The sequence below is a fragment of the Colobus angolensis genome, unplaced genomic scaffold (assembly GCF_000951035.1).
Source record: "Colobus angolensis palliatus isolate OR3802 unplaced genomic scaffold, Cang.pa_1.0 Scaffold15, whole genome shotgun sequence".
Classification (NCBI taxonomy): domain Eukaryota; kingdom Metazoa; phylum Chordata; class Mammalia; order Primates; family Cercopithecidae; genus Colobus; species Colobus angolensis.
Window position 1 is genome coordinate 10,410,317 of NW_012114599.1, and position 27,671 is coordinate 10,437,987.

Sequence of the window (27,671 nt, forward strand, 5' to 3'; positions counted from 1 at the left end):
GTTGCAGTGAGCCAAGATCACACCACTGTACTCCAGCCTGGGCGACAGAGAGAGGCTCTGTGAAAAGAACAGAAAACCCTAAAACAAAATAACTCCTACATGCCTACAAATCAGTAACTAAAACTTCAGGGTTTTTTTTTGTTTTGTTTTGTTTTTAGAAAATAGGCAAAAGACTTGAGTAGGTACTTCATACACAAAAAAGATGCTCAACATTGTTATTCATCAAGGAAATGAATTTTGAAACCATGGAGTAGTTGAAGTCTACTTGCTGGTGGAGGCTAGGGTATAATTTGGTACAGCCACTTTGGAAAACTGTTTGGCATATCTACTAGAGCTAAGCATACAATGTACCCTATGACTCAGCATTTTAACTCTTGGGCATATATCAAACAAAAATGAGTGCTTATGTTGACTGAAAGACATTTAAGAATGTTCGTGGTAGGTTTATTCATAATGGATAATTAGTGGTATATTCACACAAGAAAATGCTATCTGGCAATAAGAAAGAATAACTGCTGATAAAAGCAACAACATAATATTGAGTATAATAAGACTCAAAGTACATACTATATTGATATATAGGAAGTTCAGAAACATGTATCTTTGGAAACAGATTATTAGAATAGTGGTTGACTGGGAAACATGACGGAGATTTCTGAGGTGCTAGAAATGTTCTATTTCTTTATCTGGGTGGTGGTCACAGAAATGCATTGTATACAATAAAAAGTCATCAAATTACAGACTTTATGTAAAGTTGTTCCTGAATTTATCAAAAATGAGGAAAAAGTGAAGAATAAATAAAAACCATTTCAAACATACAATGACCAAGAGCGTTTACTACTTGTAGACACTCATTATAAGATGCATTGGATGGCGTTCTTTAGCAAGAAGGAAAGTTTTACTCAAAGGGAAGTCAAGAAATACAAGAACTGATGATGAAAAAGAAATTGGTAGATGTAGGCCGGTGGCTTGCACCTGTAATCCCAGCACTTTAGGAGGCCAAGGTGGGCAGATCACTTGAGCTCAGGAATTCAAGACCAGCCTGGGCAATATGGTGAAACCCCATCTCTACAAAACAAAATTACCAAAATTACCAGGTGTGGTGGTGCGCACCTGTAGTCCCAGCTACTCTGGAGACTGAGGTAGGAGGATCACTTGCGCCCAGGAGGCTGAGGTTTCAGTGAGCCAAAATCACACCACTGAGCTCCAGCCTGGGTGACAGACTGAGACACTGTCTCTAAATAAGTAAACAGAAAATGTGTTGATAAATTTAATGAATTGCTGAATAGTTTTAAAAATATTTTTAAAGTTTTTTTATCTTAGAAAGACTAAACTATATTTCTATGTATTAGTGACAAAGTATACAGTATGTAAAGTGGACTTGTGTTTGTGATAGAAAAATAACTTTTGAAAAATTTATAGATAGCCATATTTATTTTTTAAAAAATTTAGGAAAATCACCAAAAGAACAGAAATACTACCTGTAGCTTATAATGTACAGATAGGGAAAAAGGAACTATAGTAAATTTTTTTATCATTTTCACTGATAATAGGAAAGAATAAATGAAGCAAACAAAAACAATGATAATGAAGATAAAATGATATAAAAAAATCCAACTACATTAGTAACTCAGTATATACAAACTGATGAAACTCAGCCTATTTAAAGAGAGTAATTCTATTTGATTTTTTAAAATTCACTTTAGGCCTGGCGCAGTGGCTCATGCCTATAATCCCAGCACTTTGGGAGGCCGAGGCGGGTAGATCACAAGGTCAGGAGTTTGAGACCAGCCTGGCCAACATGGTGAAACCCGGTCTCTACTAAAAAAAAAAATACAAAAATTAGCTGGGCATGGTGGTGTACACCTGTAATCCCAGATACTCAGGAGGCTAAGGCAGGAGACTTTCTTGAACCCAGGAGGTGGAGGTTGCAGTGAGCCTAGACCATGCCACTCCTCTCCAGCCTGGGCGACAGAGCAAGACTCCGTCTCAAATAAATAATAAATAAATAAATATAAAATCCACTTTATGCAGCTTATAAAAGATGTTCTTAAAACAGAACCACAGAAATATTTTAAGATAAAGGGATGAAAAATCATAATATATAAAAACTTATCAAACTTGTGTACCAATATTAATTCATATTAACTGATAAAATTACACAAAGTAAGTGCTGAGGAGGAAAAAAGAGAAACACTTCCTAATAGTAAAAGGGATACTATCATGAAGATATAACAACCATTAATGTGTATGCATCTGATTATAAAGCCTCAAAATATAAGAAGTAGAAACTGACAGAATTACAAGAAACTAAAAAAAATTGCTATCATAGGAAATTTTAACACGTCTCCATCAGAAATTAACAGATCAAACAGAAAAAAGATTAGACTACAGAAGATTAGACTAACACATTTGATTTTACACACACACACTCTCTTTCTGCCTCTCTCACACTCACACTCAACCCTCCATATTCATGGCTTCCACATCTGTGGATACAGCCAACTGTGGATTGAAAATATTTTGGGGGGAAAAAAGCATAACTGGCATAATTGTAGCTGTACTAACATAATGTTAAGCACATTAGAATACATTACATCAGGGTACATTACAATACCCTAAACAATACAGTATAACAACTCTTTACATACGTACATTATATTAGAAGTAGCATAGGGATCCTCTGAAGGTTATATGCAAATATACTATTTTATATCAGGAACTTGAGCATCCCTACATTTTGGTATCTGCATGGGATCCTGTAATCAATCCCTCACCGATACAAGGGACAACAGAGTGTGTATGTGTGTGTGTGTGTGTACACAGTCATCCCTCAGTATATGTGGGGAATTGGTTCTAGGACTGCCTGCAGATACCCAAATCCACACATGCTCAAGTTCCACATCAGCCCGGCAAAACTTGCATAGGCCCTGTGGAACCCATATATACAAAAGCCAGCCCTCAGTGTACAAGGGTTTCACATCCCACAGATACTGTATTTTTGATCCTCATTTGGTTGAAAAACATCTGCATATAAGTGGATCCGTGCAAGTCTAACCCACAGGTTGTTCAAAAGTCAGCTGTATATATCTTAATATATCTGCAGATATATATCTGTATATATCTTAATACTGTTGCCTTGAGGATTAAGTTTCAACATAAATTTTGCAGAGAGAAGCTTACAGTTTTACATATTTTTTGAAAAAATAGTAATAATTAAAAATGAATGAGTTAAACTTTCAACCCAAGAAACAAGAAAGAGAACAGGATACACCTAAGAGAACAATATGTAAGGAAGTAACAGAACAGAATTCATGAATTAGAAATTGATATAACAAAAGATCTCATGGCTGATCAACGGGAAAAGGAAACACAAATACTAGATGGGATCTCGGCTCACTGCAACCTCCGCCTCCCAGGTTCAAGCAATTCTCATGCCTCAGCCACCCCAATAGTTGGGATTACTGTGCCACCACTTTTGGCTAATTTTTGTGTTTTTAGTAGAGACGAGGTTTTGCCATGATGGCTAGGCTGGTCTCGAACACTTGGCCTCAAGTGATCTACCTGCCTCGGCCTCCCAAAGTGCTGGGATTACATACGTGAGCCACTGTACCAGGCCTGTTTTTTAAATTATGGAAGAACACTAAGATCTACTTCAAAATGTTTAAGAACTGTAGTGACATAACCTTTAAAATTATATAAAAGAGCAGTATCAATGTCCTAAGTTAAAAAACATTAAAAAATGAATAGTCAAAAGTATGTTTTAACAAATGACTTGCGGCATAGACCAGGTGTTGTGAATGCTGTGGTTTGAATGTGTCCCCATATTTTATGTATTGGAAGTTTAATCTCCAACTATATATATTGATTGGAGGTGGGGCCTGTGGAGGTAATTCGGATTAGATAAGGTCATCAGGGTGGGGCCCCCATGATGGCAGGCCTGTCTTTATAAAAAGAGGAAGAGACCTGACCTGACATGCTGTAGTCCCCTTGCTGTGCCCTGCACCACCTCAGGACTCTGCAGAGTCCCTACCAGCAAGAAAGCCCTCACCAGATGTACCTGCCTGTCTTGAACTTCTAGCCTCCAAAACTGTGGTAAATAAATTTCTTTATGAATTACCCAGTCTCAGGTACTCAGTTATAGCAACAGAAGACAGCATATGACAATGAGTTTTGCCAATCTTCAGGAAACAGTTAATCTTACTCTTTTGCAAATTGTTCCAATGAATTGAGACATGAAGGGTAACTTCAGGATTGTATGAATACATTATCAAAACTAGATAACGACAATACAAGAAAAAACTATGAGACATTCTCAGGTATCAACAAAACTGGCGATGAAAAATCAGTTTATGATACAGTAAAACATATGTCCAAATATGATATATCTTATGATGTTTATTCTTACGTGGTTTGACATTTTAAAAAGTTTTAATGTAGTATTCTACTTTAGCAAGTTAAAATCGCAAGAAAAAGGGTTTCATAAAATTAAACATTCATTCATAAATTTCTTTAAAATGTCAGGCAAACAAGGAATAGAAGGCAACTTTCTTAACCTAATAAAGGATATTTACTAAAAGTCTGTAAGAGATATAATAGTGGTTAAACTATAGCAAAACTAAGAAACTAGAAAAGAATACCACCATCACCACTTCTATTCAGCACTCTAATAGTGAATACTGCCCACAAAAAGACAGAAAAGGAATAGGCAAGACAAAATTGTCCTATTTTTAGTTAATATAATTATCTATATAGCAAACCCAAGTAAATTTTTATAGTTGGCAAGCTCATTATAGCTGTTGGATAAAAGATCAGCCTGTAAAAATTGGTAGCATTACTATGCTCAGTTACACCCCATTGAATATATAATATTTTTAAAGACTGCATTTACTATAGAGATAAGACTATAAAGTACCTGGAAATAAACCTGACTAAATACAAGACCTTTGCTTTAGAAAAAAAACCCATAAAATTAGCTGGGCACGATGGCTTACTCCTGTAATCCCAGCACTTTGGGAGGCTGAGGCAGGCGAATCACGAGGTCAGGAGTTCGAGACCAGTCTGGTCAACATGATGAAACCCCATCTCTACTAAAAATACAAAAAATTAGCTGGGCGGGCACCTGTAATCTCAGCTACTCAGGAGGCTGAGGCAGGAGAATCGCTTGAACCCGGGAGGTGGAGGTTGCAGTGAGCCGAGATTATGCCACTGCACTCCAGCCCCAGTGAGAGAGTGAGACTCCATCTCAAAAAAATAAAATAAAATAAAATTAGATTCATAAGGAAGATCTGAATAAATGGAAATATATACCATGTTCATGGATGGAAAGACTCAGTACTGTAATGATACCAGTTGTCCCCCAAATAATCTACAAATTTAGTGCATAGCAAGCTGATCCTAAAATTCACGTGTTAAGAATGAGGAGCAAAAATAACAATTTTGAGAAAGAACAAGTTGAAGGGACTTGTTCTTGTCCCCTCAAGTACTTGTTAGATAAAATACCTGTTAGATAAAGTCTTGCCACATACTAAAATTTATTATGAAGCCGGAGTAAACAAGAGTGTAGTACTGGTGCAGGTAACAATTTGGTAACAGAACAAAGAACCCTGAAAAATATATATATATATATTCTCCTGATATGTGACAGATATTACATTAGTAGAGAAAGAATGAATTCATTAATAAATGATAATGAGTCAAACCTGGTTATATGGAAAAAAATTCGTTCCATAACACATATAATTCACAGAAAGTACTCAACATATTAAAAATCTAAAAATGAAGAGTAGAACTTCAAAAGAAAATATAGGAGAACATATTTATATGACTTTGACATAGGAAGATTTCTTAACACATAGAGCAAACCAGAAAGGAAGAAATTACGTTTTAAAATTTCTGTTCAAGAAAAGACACCATAGTTACAAGAGAAGCACAAATGAATGAAGTTGGAACCCTGTACCATATCCAAAAATTAACTCAAAATGGATCAAAGACAATGTAGGATCTAAAGCTATAAAACTCTTGGAAGAAAACAGGTCTGAATCCTCATTACCTTGGATTTGGCAAAGGATACTTAGATAATACCAAAAGCATAAGCTATAAAAGAAAAAGTAGATAATTTGGACTTCTTCAAAATTAAAAACTCCGTGTTTCAAAGTACACCATCAAGAAAGCAAAAGACAGCCTACAGAAAGGGAAAACATAGTTGCAAATGATATTTCTGATAAGAGTCTAGTATTCAGTGTATATAACAAAAAGATATCCCAATTTAAAAAATGGGCAAAGGATTTGAATAGATATTTCTCCAAGGAAGATATATAAGTGGCCAACATGGTACATTAGAAGATGCTCAGCTTCATTAGAAATTAGGGAAATGCAAATCAAAACCACTATAAAGCCTGGGCAACATAGTGAGACCTTGTCTTTACAAAAATTAGAAAATTTGCCCAGGATGGTGGTGTGCGCCTGTGGTCCCAGCTACTCAGGGGGCTGAGGTGGGAGGATTGCTTGAGCGCAGGAGGTTGAGGCTGCAGTGAGCCATGATCACATGATTGCACTCCAGCCTGGGTGACAAGATTAGACCGTATCTCTAAAAGAAAAAACATGACGCAGTACCACTTCACATATACTAAGATGGCTAAAATTAAAATAAAAAAGGGAAAGTAACAAGTGTTGATGAAGATGTGGAGAAACTGAGATCCTCATATTTTGCTGATAGAAATATAAAATGGAGCAACTGCTTGGAAAACAGTTTGCTGGTTTCTCAAAAAGTTAAACGTAGAATTACCATATGATCCAAAAATTTCACTCCTAGCTGTATACCCAAAAGAACTGAAAGCAGAGATTCAGTTATATAGTTGTATGCCAACATTCATAGCAGCATTATCCACAATAGCCAAAAGCTTGGAACAACCCACATGTCCATCAACAGATGAATGGTTAAATTATAAAACGTGGTAAATACATTACAGTAGAATATACAGTAGAATATAATTCAGCTTAAAAAGGGATGAAATTCCAATACATGCTACAACATGGGTGAACCTTGGAAACGTTATGCTAATAAAATAAGCCAGACACAAAAGGACAAATATTGTATGTTTCCACTAATATGAGGTAACTAGAGTAGTCAAGTTAATAGAGACAGAAAATAGAAGTTACCAAGCCAAGGGTTATGGGGAAGAGGCAATGATCAGTTACTGTTTAATGGATACAGAGTTTCAGTTTGGGATGATAGAATAGTTCAGATCTGGAAATGGACAGCTGCACAACATTGTCTATTAATGCCACTTAATTGTACACTTAAAAATGGCTAAAATGGTAATTTTCATGTGTATATTTTACCACAATATAAAAAAACTAAAAGGGAGTGTTGAAACATGGTACAACATGGATGAACTTTGAAAATGTTATGCTGGACACAAGAAGCCAGTCACAAAAGACTACATATTGTATGATTCCATTTACATGTAATATCCAGAATAGGCAAATCCATGGAGACATAAAGTAGATTCATGGTTGCCTAGGGCTGAGGGGGTTTAGGGGTTTGGGAGGTAATAGCTGAAGACTGTGTGATTTCTTTGAGGGGGGTGATAAAAATATTCTAAAATAGATTATGAAGATAGTTGCACAATTCCATTAAACTAAAAATCATCTAATTTTGCCCATTAAATGGGTGGAGTCAATGTGTATGAATTATATCTCAATACAGCCATGTTTAAAAACTATCAACACGTAAAGACAAGCTAATAGAAATGGTCAAAAGCTATTAATAAACAATTCTCAGAAGAGAAGATACAAATAAATGGCCCATAACCATGTAAGTAGATTCTCAACGTTACTAGTAATCAGGGAAATACATATAAAAATAACACTGGCATAGTCTCACAATATCAGGCTAACAAATTTTAAGTCTGATAGGATCAAATGTTGACAAGGAAGTGGACAACTGGGAAAAATCACTGCTGCTAAGTATATAAATTGATATAACCACTTTGGAAAGCAACTTCCCCTGGTAGTTACATGCTCTAAAAAATATTCATGCATATGTGCACGCTAAGTTATACAGATCTCGTGGCTTAGGTTTCAGACTACTGCAATAAAGTAAATATCACAATAAAGCAAGTCAGTATTTTTTTGGCTTATAGTGCATATAAAAGTTATGTTTACACTATCTTGTGGTCTAGTAAGCATGCAATAGCATTATGTCTAAAACAACATACATACCTAAATTTAGAAATATGGCTAAAACAATGCTAATGATCATCTCAGCCTTCACTGAGTCATAATCTTTTAGCTGGTGAAGGGTCTTGTCTTGATGTTGATAGCTGCCGAAGGTTGGTGTGACTGGCAGTTTAAAAAATAAGCAACAATGGGGTTTGACACAGCTGTTGGCTCTTTCTTTTATGAAAGATTTCTGTGTAGCTGGTGATGTTGTTGATACCACTTTACCCACAGTAGAAATTCTTTCAGTATTGGAGTCAATCCTCTCAAACCCTGCCACCACTTTATCAACTAAGTTGATGTAATATTCTGAGTCCTTTGTTGTCATAAAAATGTTCATAGTATTTTCACCAGGAGTAGGTTCCATCTCTCCTGGTGAATCTCACTTTGTCACCAGGCTGGAATGCAGTGGCGTGATCTCAGCTTATTGCAACCTCTGCCTCCTGGGTTCTAGTGATTCTCCTGCCTCAGCCTCCCGAGTAGCTGGGACTACAGGTGTGCGCCACCACGCCCAGCTAATTTTTGTATTTTTAGTAGAGACTGGGTTTCACCATGTTGGCTAGGATGGTCTCGATCTCTTGACCTCATGATCCGCCTGCCTTGGCCTCCCAAAGTGCTGGGATTACGGGCATGAGCCACTACGCCCAGCCAAGAAACTACTTTCTTTGCGCATCCATAAGAAGCAAATTCTCTATTCAAGTTTTATCATAAACTTGCAGCAGTTCAAGTCACATCATCAGGCTCCACTTCTAATCCTGTTTCTCTTGCTATTTCCACCACATCTGCAGTTACTTCCTTCAACTGAAGTCTTGAACTCCTCAAAGCCATCCATGAGAGTTGGAATCAGCTTCTTCCAAACACCTGTTAATGTGGATATTTTGACCTTTCCCATAAATAATGAATGTTCTTAATGGCATCTAGAATGGTGAATCCTTCCCAGAGGGTTTTCAGTTGAATTTATCCAGATACAACAGAGGAATCACTGTCTATGGCACTTACAGCCTCACGAAACATATTTGTGAAATAATAAAACTTGAAGGTCAAAATTATTCCTTGATCCATGGGCTGCAAAATGGATGCTGTGTTAAGAGACTTGAAAACAACATTAATCTCCTTGTATATCTCCATCAGAGCTCTTAGGTGTCTAGGTGCAATGTCAGTATTTTGAAAGAAGTTTTTTGTTTTGTTTTGTTTTGTTTTTTTTCTGAGCAGTTGGTCTCAATAGCGGGCTTAAAATATTCAGTAAACCATGTTGTAAACAGTTGTACTAACATCCAGGCTTTGCTGTTCCATTTATAGAGCACAGCCAGAGTAGATTTAGCATAATTCTTAAGGGCCCTAGGAGTTTCAGAATGGTAAGTGAACACTGGCTCAGTAATAATGGTGAAGAAGTTTGAAATATTTCAAAAATTACCAAAATGTGACACAGAGACAAAATCAGCACATGCTGTTGGAAAAGTGGGGCCAATAGAGACTTGCTTCACACAGGGTTGCCACAAATCTTCAACTTGTTAAAAAAAAAAAAAAAGGCAATATCTGCAAAGCACAATACAGTGAAGCACAATAAAGGGTAAAATTACAGAATTTTTTTAATAATTGTGAAAAACAAGAAACAGTTATCTATCAGTGGAGAATGGATTTAGAGAAAATGATATATTCATACAGTAGAATATTATACAGAGTTTTAAAATAAAGTGAAAGGAACTGTATGAATCAAAATAGATAAATCTTGAAAAAATTTTGAGTATAAAAAGCAACTTATAGATGAATGTATACATTATTATATGAAGTTTGAAAGCATGCAAAACAACACGTTGCTTTGTTTCTTGATACATATGTAATTATGATATAAAAACGTACATGGGAAGGAAAAAATTCAAATTCAAGGTAATGACTACCTCTAGTCATCAGCAGGAGATAAGCTTATGAAAGGGAGCCTAAAGGAAGTAATTACATCTATATTGTTTTATTTCTTTTCTAAAAAGCTGAGGCAGGTATTATAAAATGTTGAGCTTTTCTGAGTTCGATGGTGGGTATAGTTAGGTTAGGCTCTTCTCTGTACTTTTCTGTCAGTTATGTGTATTGACAATTTTATATTTCCTATGAATATTGTTACATTTTAACCAATGAACCTATCATAAAATCATCTATTAACTCATACCATCTCTCAGAATTGCTTACCATTCTAAAAACTTGTCTTCAAGAATAAAACTTTGTGAAGAGTGTTTGGATTCTTCGTTAATTGTTGTTTTTTTTTCTTTTGAGATTAGCTATTTCAAAATGATAGTACTAGTACTACCATTTATGCAGGACTTACTCTGTGCCAGACACTATTATAAGCCCTTTACTTATATCTCATTTAGTTCTGTAAACAACCCTGTGAAATAATTACTATTCACATTTCCAGTGGGAAACAGGCTTAGAGAAAGTAAGTAGTTTGTCAAAGGTTACACAGCTAATAAACAGTAGGGTCAGAATTGAAATGTGCATCTCTGTGACTCCAAAACCCATGTTTTTAAGCCACATTATAAAGCCTTTTCTTTACCTGTAGTTATAAAAATTGTGTAATAAATTAGGGCTTATTGAAAGGGGAGGAGGGCAAACATGTCTGTGGCATATGATCATTTCTGAATTGGAAGAGACCTAAGCTATAAGCATCTCTTCACATTTGTAGTCTTGTCTCCAATCCACTGTATTCATACCTGACTCCATCCTCTTGTTATTTTTGAAACCTTACTATCAATTTCTGTAAAGCATAATAGACTGCAATTTCTGGTGTTATGATAGCAATTTTTAGTTGAGAAGAAAGTTGAAGGAATTAAAAATTGGGAAGTCATCTAGGAGCCAGCTCAAGGAATCCAGTATGACTTGGAAGTTTACATGCCATATTGCATTTTGCAACAATCAGAGCTCATATCTTCTGATGTCTGATCTGGTGGTATTACTAGTCAATCATTTCTTAAAAAGCAATCTGAGGCCAGGCGCAGTGGCTCACACCTATAATCCCAGCACTTTGGGAGGCTGAGGCAGGAGGATCACTTGAGTCCAGCAGATCAAGACCAGCTTGGTCAGGCCAGGTGCAGTGGCTCACGTCTGTAATCCCAGCGCTTTGGGAGGCCAAGGTGGGCGGATCACAAGGTTAGGAGATCGAGACCATCCCGGTTAACACGGTGAAACCGCGTCTCTACTAAAAATACAAAAAAATTGGCTGGGCGTGGTGGTGGGCGCCTGTAGTCCCAGCTACTCGGGAGGCTGAGGCAGGAGAATGGCGTGAACCTGGGAGGCGGAGCTTGCAGTGAGCCGGGATAGCGCCACTGCACTCCAGCCTGGGCAACAGAGGGAGACACTGTCTCAAAAAAAAAAGACCAGCCTGGTCAACATGGCAGAAACCCTGTCCCTACAAAATACACAAAAAATTTAACCAGACGCGGTGGTGTGCTCCTGTGGTCCCAGATATTCAGGAGACTGAGCAGGGAGGATTGTTTGAGCCCAAGAGGCAGAGGTTGTAGTGAGCCGTGATTGCACCACTGCACTCTAGCCTGGGTGACAGAGTAAGACCAAGACCCTGTCTCAAAAAAAAAAGCAATCTGAAAAACATCATTAAGGGTGATTTAATTCATAACCGTCTTTTGTTTCATTCCCTTCTACCTCCTTCTACTATGCTCCTCCGCTAGATGTCCTCTTCCTCTTGCTAGAATTACCCTTTATGGAAGTGAGCTCCTGCTAGAATCTAGAGCACCATTTTCATAATAGTTTTATACCAGGAATACAGCACAAGATAGAAGAGTAGCAACTCTGTTTCTGCTAAAATCAAGATACCTACTCTTTTTTTCCCCAGAAATCTTCAAAACCAGTATATTCTGGTCTTTTTAACTGAGCCATTAGAATTTAGTTTATTGATTGGTGATATTAATGATAGCAAAATTTTGGGCAGTTCGGATTTTGTTTAATTTGTGAAATCAGAACAATGAATTTTAGATGTTACTTCTGGTTTATAGAATATGAAAGTACATGTCTACCACTGAGAACTATAAAAACATGTCTGGCTTCAGTATTCTAAATGTTTATACCTTACCTAGTTGTACATGTCTATATGCTTTGTTGTTCAAGTTAAGCTTTGTTTTCTAGAACCAAAAGTCTGCCCACTCTTACAGCCATGTTTGTTGATAATACTCTACTGGAAACCTTTAATGAGAGCTGTTATAACATAAAAGGATTCTATTATTCATCAGAAAGAACTGATTTACTCTCTTACTTGAGAATATTGGGATCTCTTCTATTAAAATTATAATTAGTAGTCATATAATTTTTGTTTAGAGACTTTCAAAGAAATACATAATTGTGCTCGCATAGTCATGCCCCATAATTAAATCTTTCTGTGTTTGTAATGGTAGATTATTTATGTTTTACCTTCTTTTTTTTCTAAGGAACTGGCATTTGATCCATATGAATCGTATGCTCGAGATATTTTGCGACCTGGTTTTCATGATCGTTTCCTTAGTCAGTTATCAAAGCCTGGGGCAGCACTTTATTTGCAGGTATAGTAATTTTTAAATCAAGATGTACAATGTCTGAAAAGTAAACTTAAAAAAAATTAAATCACTTTTTTTTTCTAGTCAATAGGCGAAGGTTTCAAAGAAGCTGTTCAATATGTTTTACCCAGGCTGCTTCTGGCCCCTGTTTACCACTGTCTCCATTACTTTGAACTTTTGAAGGTAAGAAAACTCTTTATTGTTACTTATAACATATTGAGGTGTGATGAATTTCTTTTTGCTACTTTATTTGTAAATTATTATGTGAGTACCCTGCACATTAGTGTGTTTCCATTTTCTTTTTTCAGTTAAGAAGCAAATGGAAATCAGTCTGCAAAAGAGTAGCAAATTCTGTTGGTTTAGTAGTGAATTTTATTTTTTTTTTTATTTTTTTTTTTTTTGAGGCGGAGTCTCTCTCTGTCGCCCGGACTGGAGTGCAGTGGCCGGATCTCAGCTCACTGCAAGCTCCGCTTCCCGGGTTTACGCCATTCTCCTGCCTCAGCCTCCGGAGTAGCTGGGACTACAGGCGCCCGCCACCTCGCCCGGCTAGTTTTTGTATTTTTAGTAGAGACGGGGTTTCACCGTGTTAGCCAGGATGGTCTCGATCTCCTGACCTCGTGATCCGCCCGTCTCAGCCTCCCAAAGTGCTGGGATTACAGGCTTGAGCCACCGCGCCCGGCGTGAATTTTATTTTTAATTTCTTTTTGTTTTTCCTTTTTTTCTTTTATTGGTTTTTATAGTGAATGTTAAAGCAATTGTCAGATATTTTTATCTTGTACCTTTACTTTTTGTTTACATGGCTGATTCTTTGAAAACCACCTTGGATTTATGCATCACAGTTTCCATTTGGGGACCTCAGCAGACTCAGGGACTCAGTGTGAGGATAAGAGAGCCAGTGTGAGGATAAGGCCAAAGTAATGGGGAAGGTTAGTTTACCTGACTTTGATAGCTTAAGTTTGCAACTGTCTGTATTAAACTGTTTATCATTGCTTTAGAAACAATACATTTCTATAATCTCAGTAAAAATTGCCCATTTGATTACAGTTCAAAATATTAAGCACTGACTGAAAGGAAAGGGGTTGTCTCTTTTTTCTTTTCCTATTATATACTGAAATTAAAGAAAAGAGTCTGTATAAACTATAATTCAGTAGTGTAGCTCAAAGTGATATTCTCTCTACCTTTAATGGACTAGCCTTGTAAAGACAAAAGAAGGCATGCATTAATAGCATTATTATTTCTTTAGCTTTCAAATGAGTATTTGTTTCATCAAAGAGCACTTCTGTTTAGTATCATGATTCTTTTACAGAGAATATATTACTGGAAATCATATTTATAGTTTGCAGATGATAAAATGGGCTCTCTGTAATGAATCAATGAGTGAACAGAAGGTCTGTGAATTTATTAACAGTAAACTGGAGGAACTGTCATCCCTACATTTTCTCAGGTCTCTGTACTGCATTTGGAATTCAGTTTGATTTCTCAATTAGGAATGTTTACATTGAGAAAAGACTCAGGGAGTTAAAAGATATTTTTAATCACTAGGCAGAAATGACAAAGCTCTTAGCAATAGATACCATTTAAGGTCTTTGGAAATACAGGATGAGTATCTTAAGAGGATAATCAAGAGAGGAAGCATTTAGTATGTAAAATCTTTACAAAGAATTCATTATTATTAACTATACTTATAATGGGACATTTACACACTGTTTTGTTATATAGAATTTTTCTTTGTAATGGAATTTTTTTTTTCACCTGAGCCTGTAATGAAATTCAGAAAGATTCAAAGGCCATATAAAATCTTAAGGCCATTATCAATTTATAAATAAAAACAAGAAGGCCAGGTGCAGTGGCTCACACCTGTAGTCCCAGCACTTTGGGAGGCCAAGGCGGAAGGATTGCTTGAGCCCAGGAGTTGGAGACCAGCCTGGGCAACATGGCACGACCCTGTCTCTACAAAAATAAAAATAAAAAAATTAGCCAGGAATGGTGGTGCACACCTGTGGTCCCAGCTACTCAAAAGGCTGGGCAGGAGGAACACTTGAGCTCAGGAGGTGGAAGCTGCAGTGAGCCATGATCATGCCTCTGTACTCCAGCCTGAGAACCAGAGCAAGCCCCTGTCTCAAAAAAACAAAACAAAACAACTCCCCCTCCATATGAACCCAAGAAGCTTTGATGAAAGTTCAGAAGGCTATAAAACCCAATCATCTTAATAATATAAAAGAAATTTTTAATCTTCCAAGTGTAGCCTATTAAAATTTCTAAAATTATAACTTACATTAATAGAACTTTAGTAAGTGCATCATTTAGCAGTTAAAGATTTCTACTAATTTAAGCATGTGTATCTCTGATTCATATTACTGCCTAAATTATATTGCAAAGTTAGCAGTATATTGGGCAGAAAATTTTGCCTAATTAGTCCACAAGACTCTCATCACTTTTTTTTTTTTTTCTGTGCGCCTGTAATCCCAGATACTCAGGAGGCTGAGGCAGGAGAATCACTTGAACTCGGGAGGTGAAGGTTGCAGTGAGCCAAGATCACACCACTGCACTCCAGCCTGGGTAAAAAGAGCAAAACTCCATCTCAAAAAAAAAAAGAAGAAAAAAAAAAAGAGTTTCCTAGCAACCCTGGATATGCCAAATGTGTTGAGGGTTCCGTGTCTATCCTGGTTCATATTACTGCCTCTTCGCTTGTCCTTTTTTCCCATTTATCTGGAATTCCTCTTTTACCCTCTCCAGGCTGGAGTGCAGTGACGTGAGCTCAGCTCACTGCAACCTCTGCCTCCCAGCTTCAAGCAATTCTCCTGCCTCAGCTTCCCGAGTAGCTGGGATTAATTATAGGTGTACACCACCATACCCGACTAATTTTATATTTTTAGTAGAGACAGAGTTTCACCATGTAGGCCAGGCTGGTCTCGAACTCTTGACCTCAGGTGATCCGCCCACCTCAGCCTCCCAAAAGTGCTGGGATTTCAGGTGTGAGTCACCATGCCCAGAGTGAGTTCCTTCCTTTCTTTACATACATCTCTTTAGAGAACTTGTCCCATTTTTATTGTCTGCCTTATCATTCAACTGTTTGCTCTGTGAGGAATGGAGCGCTATTATCTTTGAATTCTCATACCTATCACAGTGTCTGACATTTAGACATTCAGTAAATGCTTGTTAAAAAATGAATGGCAAAAAATACATATACATTTTCCTTTAAATTCCTATGTCTTACATTTTAAAGAAAATTTAACTGTAAATTTTATATAATTACATTTATTTTGGAAACTTCGGTAGAATGCCTTAAACTTTACAAAATCAAAAGATAAGTTTAGCTATTAATAGTATAAGACTTTTGAACACAAAGAAACAATAAAATGGTGGTTACCAGAGGCTGGAGAGTAGGGGAGTAGGGAGATACTGGTCAAATGACACAAAATTTTAATTAGGAGGTGTAAATTCAAGAGATCTATTGTACATGATGGTAACTACAGTTAATAACAATATATTGCATATTTGAAAACTGCTAAGAAAGTAGATGTTAAGTGTTCTCACCACAAAAAAAGTATGTGTGTTAATGCACATGTTAAGTAGCTTGATGTAGCCATTCCAGTTATATACATGTATCAAAAGATCCTATTATACACCATAAACATGATTTTTACTTGTTGATTAAAAAATAAATTAAAAATAGTATAAGACTTTAATGCTACTAAAACTGAAAAAATACTCTTTCCTTCAGTAGTTAAAGTTAGCAGCCAAGTCTTCAGACTCTTTAACTTGAAAAGTTAAAGTTAATTTTTTTATGAAGTAAAAAATCTTCCTTTGTGCCCTTTTGAAATATTGCTTCAATAATGTGATTTTTGTATGTGAAGTTTAATTTACTTTATTAAACAAATTTAGATTTTTTGGGGCTAAGTAAATATATTGACCAATATTTTATTTTATTTTTACTATATTTTGAGACAGAGTCTCACTCTGTCACCCAGGCTGGAGTGCAGTGGCACAATCTTGGCTCACTGCAATCTCTGCCTCGTGGGCTAAAGTGATTCTCCTGCCTCCCAAGTAGCTGGAATTACAGATGCCTGCCGCCACACCTGGCTAATTTTTGTATTTTTAGTAGACACAGGGTTTTGCCCTGTTGGCCAGGCTGGTCACAAACTCCTGACCTCAAGTGATCCACCCACCTCGGCCTCCCAAAGTGCTGGGATTATAGGCGTGAGCCCCCACACCTGGCCTGACCAATATTTTAAAGGTTAGCAAATCAGTACATGTTTGGTTCCACAAAAGTATTAACTTTTTCTTTGTTCCTTAGACATAGGATTTTATCTCCCCAAGATGCACCCAAACAAACCTTAGAAAAAAAAACATCCAGGATGACTTTGAATTCCCTAGAAAATTACCTCTACTTTTTCTTGTATGCTGGGTCCTTTTAACCTAAGGGAAAGTAAGTTTCCCTCTATTTTAAAATTCAGGTTGAAATCTTATGTTGTTATGTGTACATGAGTGTATTTGGTTTCCTAAGGCTGCTACAGCAAAGTACCACAAACTCAGAAGCTTGTAAACAACAGAAATTTATTCTTTCACAGTTCTGGAGGCGGGGAATCTGAAATCAGGGTGTGGGCAGGGCCACACTTCCTCTAAAGGCTCTAAGGAAGAATCCCTGCTGCCTCTGCCTAGCTTCTGGTGGACCCCAGCAATTCTTGGTGGTCCTTGGCTTATAGATGCCATCACTCCCGTCTTTTCCTCCATCTGCACTTCAAGTTCTTCACAGCTTCACGTTCTTCTCTATGTGTCTGCATCCAAATCGCCCTTTCCTTTCTCTTACAAAGACACCAAGTCAGTGGATTTAGGGCTCACCCTAATCCAAGATGATCTCATCTCAACTTGATTACATCTGCAAAGATCCTATTTCCAAAGAAGATCACATTCATAGGTACCAGGGGTTAGGACTTGAACATACCTTTCATGGGGGACACAATTCAACCCTTAACAGTAAGTTTTTGGTACACTATAAAAATAAAATTTTTGTTGTTCTGATTCTCCAGCATACATACTGGCTACATTGGCTTTATACACTGGCTACCCCCTAACACCTCCATGCCTCTTTTTTAGAGATAGGTCTTGCTCTGCTACCCAGGCTGGAGTGCAGTGGTGTGATCATAGCTTGCTGCAGCCTGGATCTCCTGGGATCAAACAATCTTCTCACCCCAGCCTCCCAAGTAACTGGGACTACAGGCATGTATCACTATGCCCAACTAATTTTTTTAAATTATTTTTTTGTAGAGACAGGGTCTCATTTTGTTGCCCAGGCTGATCTCAAACTCCTGGGCTCAGGGATCTTCCCACATTGGCCTCCCAAAGTGTTGGGATTAGTGGCATGAGCCACTGCACCCAGCCTTTTTTTTTCCCTCTTTCACCTTTTTTTTTTTTTTCCTGTTTTCTTTTTTTGCATTAGGCCAATTATTTCATCCTGATCTTAGATTTTTTATTTTTATTTATTTATTTATTGAGATAGAGTCTTGTTCTGTCACCCAGGCTGGATTGCAGTGGTGCTGTCACAGCTCACTGTAACCTCGACCACCTGGGCTCAAGTGATTCTTCAGCCTCACAAGTAGCTGGGACCACAGGCACATTCCACCACGCCTGGCTAATTTTTTAAAATTATTGTTTGTAGAGATGAGGTCTAGCTATGTTGCCCAGGCTGGTCTCAAACTTCTGGGCTCAAGGGCTTCTCCCACCTAGGCCTCCCAAAGTAATCCCCAAAGGGATTATAGGATTATAATCCCAAAGGGATAGGCGTAAACCACCGAGTCTGGCAGAGAACCAATGGAGGTTCTCTCTAGGGTACATTCCCTTGGACCAGCTTTCTAAATTCAGAAATTCTTTTTTTTTTTTTTTTTTTTTTTTTGAGACGGAGTCTTGCTCTGTCACCCGGACTGGAGTGCAGTGGCCGGATCTCAGCTCACTGCAAGCTCCGCCTCCTGGGTTCACGCCATTCTCCTGCCTCCGCCTCCCGAGTAGCTGGGACTACAGGCGCCAGCCACCACACCCGGCTAGATTTTTGTATTTTTAGTAGAGACGGGGTTTCACCGTGTTAGCCAGGATGGTCTCGATCTCCTGACCTCGTGATCCGCCTGTCTTGGCCTCCCAAAGTGCTGGGATTACAGGCTTGAGCCACCGCGCCCGGCCTAAATTCAGAAATTCTTATCCAGAAACCCATGGGCTCAAAGCTACATGGTATTGGAGCTGACCACAGATGTTGAATGTCTAAAGTTAAACATAGGATAGTGTACCACAAGAGCCATTGTAAACAAACAGTTAGCTATTGCATTACTACAGTTTTTTATTTAATTTTTTGGTTTTGGTGTTTGGGGTTTTTTGTTTTGTTTTGTTTTGTTTTTGAGACAGGGTCTCACTCTGTCACCCAGGCTGGAGTGCAGTGGTACAATCACTGCTCACTGCATCCTCAATTTCCCAGGCTCAATTAATCCATCTACCTCAGCCTCCTGAGTAGCTGGGACTCCAGTTGTGCACCACCATGCCTGGCTAATTTTATTTTCTGGTAGAGACAGAATCTGGCCCAGGCTAGTCTTGAACTCCTGGGCTCAAGTGATCTGCCCACCTCAGCCTCCCAAAATGCTGGGATTACAGGCGTGAGCCACTGTATCTGGCCAATTTTTAATTTTAAATAAACTTGACTACTGTGAGGTGCATTTGTAGTTAGTGATGTTTTATCTGATTAGAAGAGAGAGATGGTTTTAAAAGGCATATTTTCACAAATGACATATCCTAACGTTTTTTAGGGTTGATTGCCTGTTTAATGTTTGGAATTGAAATCTCATTTTAAGAATTTCATCTTCTCCACCCATACCTTTTAGGTGTGTTGGTATCATAAAATAATAATTTATTTGAATGTCATGACCTTTCTTTCCCTCAGCCTTTAGTGGAATGTTTAAAATGATGTCATGGCAAACAGGAGCAAAAGGCTTGAATTACTCAGCAGTTAGTTAATTAGTTCTGGAATAATTTGGATAATATTTCATACATTTGCTAAGAGGGCTAGTAAATCAGGTGTTACTCTTTGCATTTTCCATGTTGTAATCCACTGTCGTGTCTCATCAAATACTATACAAATAAAATTCCAAATCAAAACGTGAACCTAATCTTTGCTTGTTGTGTTCTCTTATGTTGTGATGAGCTCTATGTATATAATATTTAAAATAAATGGAGATCTTTATTTTTATATCCCAAATGTTAGACAATTATAATGTATATTTCTTGGCCATATACTTTGTCATTCTTATGCATTGCAATTTACCTCTTTTATGGAATAGGTTTTATTTAGTGAATATTGAGGTTTTTCAAAGCCATTTCAATTATTTGGGTACCTATTATAGTGAAAAGTCACGGGACTGAAAGTCAAGAATTGTGGGTCCTGGACCTGCCTGTTAGTGCCTTCAAGTAAATGGTAGTTCCTTCATTGTATATAATGCCATGTTGGAGAAAATTAATTCCAAGAAATAAAAATGAATTCAAGCATTCTTTTTTTAATCAAAGGGAAGCCATTATATGATTGTGAATGAATTGAGCATATAAAATGCATTCGGTACAACAATTTATTTTTTATATATCAAACAATCTTGAGTTTTATTCTCCTGAATACTGCTATATTCTTTGTATTCATTTTAGTATTTTCTTTTGACAGCTCCTTACATTTAATCCCATTTTTCTTCCAGGGTTTATTTTGCACATGGAACACACCATATTGACTATTGCCTCTTTACTTATTTCTAAGGGACCAAAAAAATTAGTCACTGGTAAAATGGTTCTTTCTTGTGAAAAGTTAAATTTTATCATCTCAATAGAGCATATGAGTTTTCATTCTGCTTTAAAATATGATTCCTGGCTGGGCATAGTGGCTGATGCCTGTAATCCCAGCATTTTGGGAGGCCAAGACTGGTAGATCACCTGAGGTCAGGAGTTCGAGACCAGCCTGGCCAACATGGCAAAACCCCGTCTCTACTAAAAATACAAAAATTTTCTGGGTGTGGTGACATGCACCTGTAATCCCAGCTACTCTGGAGGCTGAGGTTAGGAGAATCACTTGAACCCGGGAGGTGCGGAGGTTGCAGTGAGCTAAGATCGTGCCACTGTACTCCAGCCTGGGAGACAGAATAAGACTCCATCTCAAAACAAAAAATATATATATACACACACACACGTATATATATATACACACATGTATATATACACATATATATACACATATATACATACATGCACACACACACACATGTATATATATGAATCCCTAGATGAGTTTAAGTACAATCTCATGGTAATATAATCTCAGGACTTAGTAATTTTTTAAACTATTGAAATCAACTGCCTTTGTACAAATGTAATTGTTATTATTGCACATTATTATTAAATAGGCACTCATGAAAAGCATGGTATTGAATATCACTGGTAACAGGATGCTGCTTTGTTGAGTCTCATTTACATACTACTTACCACTGCTTTGTTTCTGTAGCCACAATAAGCCACCCTTTTGATGTAGTTAGCTTGAATTATTTTGCACTAGTGCCCAGTTTAAATCAGCTATGTTGAGTAAAAGAAGCAAAAAATGCTTACAAGAAAGGTCATTTATTACACTGAAATTTATTTTAGAAGCTTGCCTAATGCTATAAAGGTAAAAATGACATTTTGAAAGTATTTCATCAGGAAAGTTTTATGGGTTGAAAAAATATTAACATTTTTGAGATACCAGAATATTCTGTATGTAAAATGCTACAGTTAAATAGTAGATAAATGACTCCAAAACTTGAAACATTTTTGGAATAGAAAATGAAAAGGATGTCCAAATGGATTTTTTCTTTTATAAATATCTTTATGTGTATGAGAATTATATATTTTGTCTACCATTAGGTATGTTTTTCCTGAATTAAAAATATAAAAAATTTATCCAGGACAAAATATCAAATGCTCAATATTCTGCTACCTGTTAGTTCTTTAAGACTGAAAAATTACCTTGTATCTTACTGACTTGAATTTCTCTGGGCTTTACTTTTGAGTGATTAAATTCTAAATCACCTCAATGAACTAATTCATTGTTCACTGGTGCTTTCATTAAATTTGCCTTTTCTTAAGGTATACAGCAAGCTTGTCTAACCCCCAGCCCAACACAAATTCGTCAACTTTCTTAAAACATTATGAGATTTTTTTTTTGCAAATTTTTAAAAGCTCATCAGCTCTGGTTAGTGTTAGTATATTTTATGTGTGGCCCAAGATAATTCTTCTTCCAGTTTGGCCCAGGGAAGCCAAAATATTGGATACCCCTGGTATATAGCTTTCAATGTTAGATTATCTGTTGCTTTAAAGACTAACCTTGATAATGTTCATGGTAACATTTTATTTGTCTCCCAGAATTCTGCCATGTGAGAGGCAAATAGTTTCAAATGATAGGGATGGAAGGTACTTTGAGAGACTACCTGGATTCCAGCCTTCAGCCTACCAGTAATATCTGTTAAGTAATAACCTAGTATCTTTCTTAATGAACATCTGGCCATTGGCTTTCTTTAGCTGGCCATATGGAAGAACCATACTATGAATAAAAGATATTTGAGTTTTTTATTAATATGTACACTTTTAAAGTCTCTTACCCTTTGGAAAATATCTTTCATTACCCTTTTTATGTTGAGAATTGTTATGAATAAATTTTTCTTTTTTTTTTTGAGACGGAGTCTCACTCTGTTGTCCAGGCTGGAGTGCAGTGGCACAAACTTGGCTCACTGCAACCTCTGCCCCCTGAGTTCAAGCAATTCTTCTGCCTCAGCCTCCTGAGTAGCTGGGACTACAGGTGCGCACCACCACGCCCAGCTAATTTTTGTATTTTTAGTAGAGACAGGGTTTCACCATATTGGCCAGGCTGGTCTCAAACTCCTGACCTCGTGATCCCCCCACCTCAGCCTCCCAAAGTGCTGGGATTACAGGCATGAACCACCATGCCCAGCCTAAATTTTTCTTTTACTTAACACAGTTAAAACTGAAAATTTTCCTAAAAATGTAGATTATGCCTCTAGTAGAAAGTATGGTGAGTTTGTAATAATGAATGTAAGAAATCTGGATAATAAAAGCTAAGTATTAAACATTACAATATGGTATTTATTACTTCTAGAATATTTGAACATTATTTTAAGTAAATTTTAACAGAAATGGTTTAGAATATAAGTAAGAAATCTGTTTACTTTTCACAGGTCATCAGTGCATGTGGTATGTGTGTGCCCATGCATGTAAACTGATTTTTATCAATTGAAGCAGAAAGGAATGTATTGTTGACCTTTAAGGAATACCTGTGAAAAACATAAAATCCTTAAAGTACTAATGTACTAATGAATAATGAAGCTAATTGAAAAGTAAACTTCTAGCTAGGCGTGGTGGCTCACGCCTGTAATCCCAGCACTTTGGGAGGCCAAGGCAGGCAGATCACTTGAGGTCAGGAGTTTGAGACTAGCCTGGCTAACATGGTGAAAACCCATCTGTACTAAAAGTAAAAAAAAAAATATTAGTCAGGCATGGTGACAGACACCTGTAATTGCAGCTACTTGGGAGGCTGAGGTAGGAGAATTGCTTGAAGCTGGAAGGCAGAGGTTGCAGTTAGCTGAGATTGCACCACTGCATTCTAGCCTGGGGTACAGAGACTCCATCTAAAAGAAAAATAAACTTCTTTATAAATCATTTTGCATATTTTATAATTGTATATCTCAAGTCTTTTCGTTTATGGTAGAGAGTAGGTATTCCTAAATTGTTGGATGAAAACTCTATTGATAAAATGTTATTTTATTTTATTTTAATAGATGGTATCTCAAACTCCTAGGCTCAAGCGATCCTCCCACCTGGGCTTCCCAAGTGCTGGGACTATAGGCATAGGCCATTGCAGCCAGCCAATATGTGATTTCTTAACTTTTCTTTTGGTAACCAGGAACAGGTTTAGAAGATTTCAGTTACTGAATTATTGTCACTCATACATCTGTTAATTGCTTGCTTGAATCGTAGCCACCTTACTGTATTGATAATTAGTTATTGACGACTAAGTTCTTGTTAAGTACAGACTTTGTCTGACATAGTTATTTGCCAGTAATAGAAAATACGCTTGAGTTTCATAAATATGTATATTGCAGCTTTACTCAAAATCTTAATGTGGATATGGACAAAGTTCTTTATTATACTAATGTTAATTCTGTAGTGTAATTACAAAGAAAACCATTTACACTTACATTGTGTATTACCATTTACAAAGTGCTTTGGTTTTTAATAACAACCCCTAAAAGTAGGTAGGGTAGGCTTTTTATAAGCCTTATTTGGCAAATGGGAAAAGTAAGGCTCAGAGATCAAGTGACTTGCCCCAAGGTCACACAGCAGTAGAGTCAAAATTTGATCCTAGGTTTTGTAATTGAGATTCCTTCTATTATATTGCATCCTTCTCTGTATATTTATCTGCCTTATCATCTCAATATTATATAACAGTAATATAGGGATCAGAAACCTAAGACAAAATTCCACACTTAAAAAAAAAAACCTCCTCTACATGCTTAGTGCTATGCTAACTCCTGTGATCGATGATGCTCCCCATTTCTTTTCAGTGGTATGCACCTTGAGAAACTACATATTACTGCCTGTCGCAAGATGTAACCCATCTTAAAACTGCTAATCTTGGTCTTTTAATGTAGAAAACTTGGTTGTGTATTAATAGTAACACACAAGAAAAACACTTTTAAAAAGAATATTTAATGACACATTTAAAATTTTTATTGTGGTGACAGTTGAATAAATGTTATTTTTATCCATAAATGAGCTTATTATTATTCTATCCGAAAGTGTACTACTGGTTCAGATTTGTCATTTTGGCTTTACAGCAGTTAGAAGAAAAAAGTGAAGATCAAGAAGACAAGGAATGTTTAAAACAAGCAATAACAGCTTTGCTTAATGTTCAGAGTGGTATGGAAAAAATATGTTCTAAAAGTCTTGCAAAACGAAGACTGAGGTGAATATTTTTACTTTTTAAAATATCCTTCTTTTTACCCTGAATATTGTGGTGCAAATTCAGGGATCCCAGTTCCCTCCTCAAGTAAACAATGAAGAAAATAGTTGTAGTGACAAGCCTGGTCTTTCAGAGGAAGTGACATCAAAGCCAAGAGAATTGTTATTGTTTGAAAAACCTTTCATATTTGTGCATTTTCCTTGCATACTCCCAGACAGGACCTCCTGAGAGTCAACTGGTAAGCTAAAGGAGAGACAGAGTAAAATGTATCGGGTAGATTTATGTTGGCATCGTTGTTCTGTCAGAGTAAAATTATTAGTGTCCTTTATTTTAGGGATTATATAACTTGAGGCATTAATTCAGATAACATTGCTTCCACTTTCCTAATTGTAGTATGTGCTACATGTTTTTAGCTTTGGGTCTTGTCCATTTAAACCCTTCTAAATAATTTATTTTAATCTTTCAAATTACTTTTTTTTACTGTCTTGGGCTACTTTTTGTCATTCTAAATATTTAGTAGCCAAGATAGAAATAATCATTTTGTAGTTACATTTATAGAGTAGAATTTTGTCAACCATCATTGTACAAAATTTTTAGAACACTGAAAAAATTTCTAGGTTGCTTTAATTTTCAAAATTGTAGAATTGTGTGATACTAATCTATTTGGGGAATTAGTGAATACCTTCTCAGTGAGACTTGTAACTTTCACACTTTCCCTTATTTACATGAACCCTAGGTTTTCTGTCATCTGTGTATTTATAATGCCTTTTTCTTTATTCTAGTGAATCTGCATGTCGGTTTTATAGTCAACAAATGAAGGGGAAACAACTAGCAATCAAGAAAATGAATGAGATTCAGAAGAATATTGATGGTTGGGAGGGAAAAGACATTGGACAGTGTTGCAATGAATTTATAATGGAAGGAACTCTTACACGTGTAGGAGCCAAACATGAGAGACACATATTTCTCTTTGATGGCTTAATGATTTGCTGTAAATCAAATCATGGGCAGCCAAGACTTCCTGGTGCTAGCAATGCAGAATATCGTCTTAAAGAAAAGTTTTTTATGCGAAAGGTACAAATTAATGATAAAGATGACACCAATGAATACAAGCATGCTTTTGAAATAATTTTAAAAGATGAAAATAGTGTTATATTTTCTGCCAAGTCAGCTGAAGAGAAAAACAATTGGATGGCAGCATTGATATCTTTACAGTATCGGAGTACACTGGAAAGGATGCTTGATGTAACAATGCTACAAGAAGAGAAAGAGGAGCAGATGAGGCTGCCTAGTGCTGATGTTTATAGATTTGCGGAGCCTGACTCTGAAGAGAATATTATATTTGAAGAGAACATGCAGCCCAAGGCTGGAATTCCAATTATCAAAGCAGGAACTGTTATTAAACTTATAGAGAGGCTTACGTACCATATGTACGCAGGTAAGAAATACGAAGTTGCCTGTCACTTTTGTTTTCCTGCTTCAAACTGATTTTCTTTCCTGCGTGGGTTATTGTTCCTAAAATAGAAAAGAAACTAACAACCAAAGACCTCTTTTCTTTGACTAAAAATACCACCACTTTGTATTTCTTTGGAATGTTTTACTTTTTCTACTATACTTACATACTTTTTTTAACCTTACCGTCAGTTATAGATGAGAAAATGAGGTCACTTGGCTAAATTTATCCAGTTAGAAAGAGAAGAAACAAGACTAAAGTTAGTAATAAATCATTATTGGGATCTAAAAAGTTTTTTACTCCTTTATCTTTTTTTCTTTCTTCTCTTTCCATTACTGAGATTATAAAGTAAATAAAAATTTTAATATAACAAAATTGTACTGGTAGTACAAATATACACAGCATTGCTTTCTCTCAGTTTCCACTCCTCAACCTGATTATTTAATATTAAATGTTGCAATTCTGAAAGCCAGGGATTCCAGTTTTATTATAATTTTTCACCTAGAAATGTCTATAGTCATTGTATTTATTTTACTGACCCAAAAATTTAAAAAATCATAGGAAATGTAAACAGGCTGCCTAGATTTTACATGAAAAACAAATAGGTTATTGTCATTTTTTTCCCATACAAAGTTGTTTTTTGAGAGGTACAATTTTTCAGTAGTATGACCTGCCAATTTAGTTGCACTTCACCAACCTTCTCTGTGTTCTTTATGATCTAGACTACAACTGTAAAAATGTTTTATTCAGTTACCCAAAATCTGTGATTACAAAATACTTCTTTTCTGCTTAAGGGATTTTTAAGGCTATAAAAGTTCAAATTGCCCTTCTTGCCACATTTTCCTGGTTTTTAAGTCCCGTTAGAGGACTTACAGAATTTTATAACATAAGCATTCTAAACTTTTTATCATTTCATCCCAGGTACCTTTGTTTGGGGTTCCTAGACTCATTTGGAGTAAAATTAATCTTTAGATTTTTATCTGTGTTTGTAAGAAAGAGTTTTAATTTTTTTTTTTTTTCCTGTAGAGCATTGTAAGAAGACTTACTACTAGTGTTTACTGTCACAAGTCAGTGATATTTGGGCAGGAAAACATTTTCAAGTTATAAAATTTTTAATTGTTTCTCTAAGACTTTATTGAGTGATAAAAGTTTTCTCTAAATTGCTATGTTTCACAAAGTTAATTAATGATTATTAATAAGCAGCTGAAGAATGACAGCTGTTTTCTGTGGAACTGTGCTTTTTTTTTATTTTTTAAATGAGGACACTTTAAAGCAAAGTTAACTGGAACAAGCTGATACTTGTTTTGTAGTCTTGAAAGTCTTCTTCCCTTAATGTGTACAATGTTAGCTAAAGTCGGTGGACATGGTACTTTTGTAATAGTGGTTTGTTAGTTATTTCTGTCTGATACCTCTTTTCTATATCAATTTTTAGCTTTGG

General features: G+C 36.4%; 1 protein-coding gene across 1 annotated transcript in view; it reads left to right on the top strand.

Annotated features, from left to right (window-relative positions):
* SOS1 (son of sevenless homolog 1 (Drosophila)) overlaps positions 1–27,671 on the top strand; it is a 155,685-nt gene that overhangs the window by 88,013 nt on the left and 40,001 nt on the right. Inside the window, exons 7-10 of the mRNA XM_011935935.1 lie at positions 12,651–12,761; positions 12,840–12,938; positions 24,656–24,783; positions 25,563–26,218. Coding sequence (XP_011791325.1) covers positions 12,651–12,761; positions 12,840–12,938; positions 24,656–24,783; positions 25,563–26,218 — 994 coding nt within the window. The remainder of the gene's footprint in view (positions 1–12,650; positions 12,762–12,839; positions 12,939–24,655; positions 24,784–25,562; positions 26,219–27,671) is intronic.